The 7072-nt window shown below is 42.5% G+C and overlaps 1 protein-coding gene across 1 annotated transcript in view; it reads left to right on the top strand.

Annotated features, from left to right (window-relative positions):
• The first annotated feature begins 3894 nt into the window (after nucleotides 1-3894).
• The window catches only part of smlr1 (small leucine rich protein 1), a 5359-nt gene continuing 2181 nt past the window's right edge, over nucleotides 3895-7072 (top strand). Inside the window, exon 1 of the mRNA XM_079887638.1 lies at nucleotides 3895-4092. Coding sequence (XP_079743764.1) covers nucleotides 3969-4092 — 124 coding nt within the window. The 5' untranslated portion in view covers nucleotides 3895-3968. The remainder of the gene's footprint in view (nucleotides 4093-7072) is intronic.

Here is a 7072-nt window from a genome sequence, read left to right as displayed (position 1 = left end):
GGGTTTGGTGGTCACCAAGTCTGGTTGTCCTGGGTCCGGTGGTCCCCAAGTCTGGTTGTCATGGGTCCGGTGGTCCCCAAGTCTGGCTTTCCTGGGTCCGGTGGACCCCAAGTCTGGTTGTCCTGGGTCCGGTGGTCCCCAAGTCTGGTTGTCATGGGTCCGGTGGTCCCCAAGTCTGGCTTTCCTGGGTCCGGTGGACCCCAAGTCTGGTTGTCCTGGGTCCGGTGATCCCCAAGTCTGGTTTTCCTGGGTCCGGTGGTCCCCAAGTCTGGTTTTCCTGGGTTTGGTGGTCCCCAAGTCTGGTTGTCCTGGGTCCGGTGGTCCCCAAGTCTGGTTGTCCTGGGTTTGGTGGTCACCAAGTCTGGTTGTCCTGGGACCGGTGGTCCCCAAGTCTGGTTGTCCTGGGTTTGGTGGTCACCAAGTCTGGTTGTCCTGGGTCCGGTGGTCCCCAAGTCTGGTTGTCCTGGGTTTGGTGGTCCCCAAGTCTGGTTGTCCTGGGACCGGTGGTCCCCAAGTCTGGTTGTCCTGGGTTTGGTGGTCACCAAGTCTGGTTGTCCTGGGTCCGGTGGTCCCCAAGTCTGGTTGTCATGGGTCCGGTGGTCCCCAAGTCTGGCTTTCCTGGGTCCGGTGGACCCCAAGTCTGGTTGTCCTGGGTCCGGTGGTCCCCAAGTCTGGTTTTCCTGGGTTGGGTGGTCCCCAAGTCTGGTTTTCCTGGGTCCAGTGGTCCCCAAGTCTGGTTGTCCTGGGTCCGGCGGTCCCAGTGGTCTAATGTTCTTCTATCATGGCCACGGAGGTCGTTCCAAGACCCTTAGTCTCAGCAACGGAGGCTGTTCCATTCTCCCTCGCCATGGGAAAGGAGGCTGTCCCAACCTCCTTTGGCTCGGCCAAGAAAAGCCACTTCATGCTCCTTGATCTCAACCAGAGAGGCTGTCCCATGCTCTTTTGTTTCAGCCACTGAGAACGTCCCAAGCTCTATCGACATGGCCAAGAATGCCACTTTAAACACCCACAACACGACCAGAAAGGCCATCGTCAGAATCCTCCAGCCCCCCCTTCATTACCAGCACCTCCATCTCAGCCAGAGTCTCTCCGCTCTCCAGACACTCTCAAATCCACCAGATTCTTCCCATACTCTGCCAGCTCCACCCTGGCTCCCAGCCCCACCGGCTACCCTCTGATATTGGGTTCCCATCAACTCATTACAGGCAGCAAACACCCTTCGGGACTCAGTGTGAAGGTGTTGCTTATAGGTGTTGGCAGCTGCCTCTGGAGGGGGGACTAATGTCCCATTTCTCCTGTCTTGTTTCTCCCTGTCAAAGTTCCCTTTCTCACCGGTCACCTTTAGTTCCAATTCATCTGTTGACTTAGTTACTAATCAACCACACCTGTCCCTCATTACCACACTAATCAATGCCACTATAAAGACACTCACCTCACACAATCATTGTCTGGTCTCCAATATGGAATATAGACTCATCTTCGCTTCCCTTTTATCAGGTAAAATTAAAAAATGTGTTGCCAGGGGAGTTTGCTTTTTGTTCCTGGTGGAGAGAGCTCTGAAATTCAGAATTTTCCTCTTAGGTGTGAGTGCATAAAACCTGGAGTGTGATTTTGAGGTCATTGATGATGTGAAACAATTGTACCACAGACACAAAGAACCTTGTTTGATCACCCTCATTAAAATCATTACTATTGTTATTAATAATGAAGCGTTAGCATGAATGCACAATCATACTTTATGCAAATAAACGGTAATGGGAGAAACGCATAAGCTAACACCTCACAGATCATTGGTGGACAAATGCATTTTGCAGAAGGAAACGCATATAATTTAATACATTGCAGAAGACTTCAAACAGTTACTTTAGAAGCAGATAAATGTATAAAGACAGTGTGTATTTCCTCCAAGTCACCAATGAAAACTAGCAACTAGCAACACCCTGCTAGTTTCTGGGTGTGACTATATAAAATAAATGAGCTCATTGGTGAAACTCTGTTCTGTTCAGATCAGTATTGAAAAGACACAGGATGTTCATTTCAACCCGTCAACCAATTAAATCAGTGAAAGCATATAAGAGAGCAGCAGTTAAAACACTAAACCTGTCATCTGAGCACTTTAGAAATGCACGTTCACTTTCTGGCATTAGAGTTTGTTAGGGTGAATGAACAGTGCCATCATCAGTGAGGCAAATTTCCCTGTTCCCCAATTTCTTTGGCTGTTATTAAACTTGTGTTTGTCAATCAAAAGTTTTATCCTTCAGTTCATTTTGAAATTTGGAGCCAAATCGAAGCAGTTGAAAAGCTGTCGCTCAGTTATGTGTCATTCTGCCTTGATGAAACGCTGGAGTCAGACGCTTGGAAGCAGGTCTCCGTATATTTCAGTCCACAGCACAAATCCTCTTCCAGTCTGGAGGAAAGACACCAAACACACTCCATGATGAAAAGCTGTAGCCACCGACTGCACAGCCGAGTGAAGGGAACACACAGAGACATAAAAGCCATTTCATCTTGTTCTTGTACTGCACATTCATTGCCATCTTTCCTTCATTTTTCCCTCAAATAACTTCCTTCAATAATTCAAATAATTGCATGAACAGAAATATGGTAATTGTCTAAATCCAATTCAGGGACTGTCTGAATTATTTTTAATACATTTTAATTTTAATGATATTTTTAATGAAACCTGCACTTCACAGCAGAGACACGTGAAGCAAGAGCTGAAGGAGGATGTTTGCACTGAAAGACTTTTATTTGATAAAAGAGTCTGACCAGAGTCTATCAATCAGAGACAGAAGGACTGGAGGAGACCGAGTGACAGAAAAGTCTTGACCATGTTCATCATGAAAAAAAATGTGCATCAAATATAATACAGTAGACTAATGTCAGGGAAAATTAGATTTTTCATTCTATGACCCTTTTTTTTTTTAGTTTTTACCTAGACCTCAAATTATAGGAAGTGCATGAGAAAGCAAAGCAAACCCAATTTAGCAAGAATCATGAGGCAAACAGAGAGAACAGAGTGTTATAGTCTATATATAAAAAACAATTAGTTTAATCGGAGCGGCTGGACTGATGTATAATCAGCGGAGCCGCTCTGATCTCTGTGGAGAGTCAAGAAAAAACATTGATCTCTGCAGAGGAAAAGACACCAGAAGAAATGAAAGAAGTGGAAGAGAGAGAGAGAGAGAGAGAGAGAGAGAGAGAGAGAGAGAGAGAGAGAGAGAGAGAGAGAGAGACAGAGAGAGAGAGAGATCAAAGCTTCACTGGGTCGGTTTATCAAATGCCACCGTATGTAAATGAAGCTGTCAAGAGCACAGAACACACAGACATGATCAAGGCTTTTTAATCTTCATGAAATGAAGGTGCTCATCTGAATAACTGAAGACACAGTCTTTAGAGAAAAACAACAGTGTGTTGTGACGAACAGAAGCATGTCAGACGCTGAGAAACACCAGACCGTCACACACACACCACAGCTTGACACCGGATGAGAAATCATGTGTGTGTCACCTGATCTATGCTCTTCAGCTCCGTGTCAGGATGACCTGAGCGCTGCTTTACACTGAAACACGTCCAGTTAAAGCGTGTGCTTTTATCAGAGGCTGCAAGCAATCATCGGACAAACTCAGTCCAGGACAGATAACCGGCTATTCTCTAGAAGTCTTCTCCTGTTAGTCTTTCTGGAGCGCCTCTGAGCTCAACATCTGCGTTTCACACAATAATAAAATCACAGTATCAGAATAAAGTCATTCATGAACTTCACTCTAATTCTGTTAGTGTGTTTGTCTTTCTTGATGTAATTTGTTCTTCTGATTACAACACAAACCACACAGCAGATCTGGAGTTCAGAGGTCAGTCGGTGAAGCATTAACCAGCAGCTGTAAATCACGGGTTTCAGCTTTACCTCTGAGCTCAAAGCCCACAGTCCTGATCCTGATCCTGATCCTGATCCCGAGCCGGAGCTGAGCATGTCCTCTCCGGCTGCGTTCCTGAACGAGGTCCCGGGATGGTTTCTGTGGACGGGGATCTTCTTGCCTGTGTCGGCTCTCCTGCTGCTGATCATCGCTTACCTGAGCTGGAAGATCCGCCAGAGTAAGAGCCGCTCATTAAACATCTATACACACACTCTACATACACTACTGTACACACACTCTACTGTACACACACACTACTGTACACACACACTACTGTACACACACTACTGTACACACACTACTGTACACACACACTACTGTACACACACTACTGTACACACACTACTGTACACACTCTACTGTACACACACTACTGTACACACACTACTGTACACACACACTACTGTACACACACTACTGTACACACACACTACTGTACACACACTACTGTACACACACAACTGTACACACACAACTGTACACACACTACTGTACACACACACTACTGTACACACACTCTACTGTACACACACTCTACTGTACACACACACTACTGTACACACTCTACTGTACACACACTACTGTACACACACACTACTGTACACACACTTTACTGTACACACACTACCATTCAGGAGTCTGGGGTCGGTGAGATGTTTTCAGTGTTTCTGAGTCTCTTCTGCTCACCAAAGCTGCTTTTATTTGATCAAAAATACAGTAAAAACTGTGAAATATCATTATAATGTAAATCATCTGTTTTCTATTGTGAATATACAGTAAAGTGTAATTTATTCCTGTGATCAAAGCTGAATTTTCAGCATCATTACTCCAGTCTTCAGTGTCACATGATCCTTCAGAAATCACTCTAATATGAGGATCTGATGCTCAAGAAACATTTATGATTATTATCAGTGTTGAAAATAACAGTTGCTGCTTCATATTTGTGTGAAAACTGCCATATATTTGTATTTTTCAGGATTCTTTGATGAATAGAAAAGCATTTATTTGAAATATAATCTTGTCTCCATTTAATGAGTGGGGAAACACTTTACAGTAAGGTTCATTAGTTAACATTAATTAATGTATTAACTAACAATGAGCAATACATGTTTTACTGTATTTATTAATCTTCATTAACATTAGTTAAACACAGCTGTTCATTGTTTGTTCATGTTAGTTCACAGTGCATTAACTAATGCTAACAAATACAGCATTTGATTTTAATAATGTATTAGTAAATGTTGAAATGAACATTAAGATTAATAAATGCTGTAGAATGAAGTTCACATTATCAGATCATGTTAAGTGCGACCAATGCGTCCTTGATGAATAAAAGTATTAATTTCTTTAAAACATTTTTTTTGAATGTATACATATTATAAAGAGCCAAACAGGAAATAATTATATGAAATCTGAATATATAGTTATAAGTCAGAATATATAAATGTAAATCATGATTTACATTTATATATTCAGATTTCTATATATTTAGACTTATAAACTCAATCTGTATATATTCCCATCATAACTCTCAGGCTTATGGTCAATAATCATGAATAATGAGTTATGTGTGTTTAAAGCAACACATTTTTTTAATTTGAAACATCAAAAGTGATTTTAATCAAATGTCTCTATCTTTCAATGCAGTCGTATGATTATTTTTATCTCACGTCTAGTGTAAGACATCTTCGTCATCATCATCTTCATCATCATCATCTTCATCATCATCATCTTAAGACAGCAATCGGAAATGTACACTTTATTTTAAGGTGTCTTAGTAACAGTGTAATTATACATTTAAAGAGAAATATAAATAAACATACTATAGAGTTAGGCTTCGGCTTATTAAAGTGTTATTATGCATAATTTACAGTTAGTTCTATATGTAACGTAACAAAACACTGTAAAATAAAGTGTTACCAATTTTGGACACACACATACACATAAATTCTATACTGTATCTTTCTAACAAAGTGAAACCATTTCTTTCTTCCCTCGATCAAAGAGAAAAGCTCATGATGTGAATAATAAAGCACATCTCCTCAGTGTTTGGATGAGGACACATTAGAGATGCTGTCTGATGGCTTTATGATCACATGATCTGAACACTGCAAGAGTGTGTGAAGCGTAGAGCTCATGTGAGAAACTAGCAGCGGATGAGTTCCCATCAGCCCTGCTGAACATCTGAGAGGACTGAGCCTGAGCTGGCGGATTTCAGAGGGGTTTCAGACACTTTTATTTAGCTGACCAGGCTGGTTTAACTGGTCAAACTGGGAGACCAACTAGCCTAGGCTGGTTTAAGCACTTCAGCGTTTAGTTAGCGAAGGTTGATAACACAGACACATGACCATGCAGAAGAGAAGCTGAGGGCTCCTGGAGGTCTTCTGTGAGTGTGTGTGTTCTTCTGTGAGTGTGTGTGTTCTTCTGTGAGTGTGTGTGTTCTTCTGTGAGTGTGTGTGTTCTTCTGTGAGTGTGTTCTTCTGTGAGTGTGTTCTTCTGTGAGTGTGTTCTCCTGTGAGTGTGTTCTTCTGTGAGTGTGTGTGTTCTTCTGTGAGTGTGTGTGTTCTTCTGTGAGTGTGTGTGTTCTTCTGTGAGTGTGTGTGTTCTTCTGTGAGTGTGTTCTTCTGTGAGTGTGTTCTTCTGTGAGTGTGTTCTCCTGTGAGTGTGTTCTTCTGTGAGTGTGTGTTCTTCTGTGAGTGTGTTCTTCTGTGAGTGTGTTCTTCTGTGAGTGTGTTCTTCTGTGAGTGTGTTCTCCTGTGAGTGTGTTCTCCTGTGAGTGTGTTCTTCTGTGAGTGTGTTCTTCTGTGAGTGTGTTCTTCTGTGAGTATGTTCTCCTGTGAGTGTGTTCTCCTGTGAGTGTGTTCTTCTGTGATTGTGTTCTCCTGTGAGTGTGTTCTTCTGTGAGTGTGTTCTTCTGTGAGTGTGTTCTTCTGTGAGTGTGTTCTTCTGTGAGTGTTCTTCTGTGAGTGTGTGTGTTCTTCTGTGAGTGTGTTCTTCTGTGAGTGTTCTTCTGTGAGTGTGTGTGTTCTTCTGTGAGTGTGTGTGTTCTTCTGTGAGTGTGTTCTTCTGTGAGTGTGTGTGTTCTTCTGTGAGTGTGTTCTTCTGTGAGTGTGTTCTTCTGTGAGTATGTTCTCCTGTGAGTGTGTTCTTCTGTGAGT

This window comes from Squalius cephalus (assembly GCF_949319135.1).
Source record: "Squalius cephalus genome assembly, chromosome: 12".
Taxonomy (NCBI): domain Eukaryota; kingdom Metazoa; phylum Chordata; class Actinopteri; order Cypriniformes; family Leuciscidae; genus Squalius; species Squalius cephalus.
Note: the sequence above shows the minus strand (reverse complement) of the source record. Positions and strands in the feature narration are given on the sequence as shown.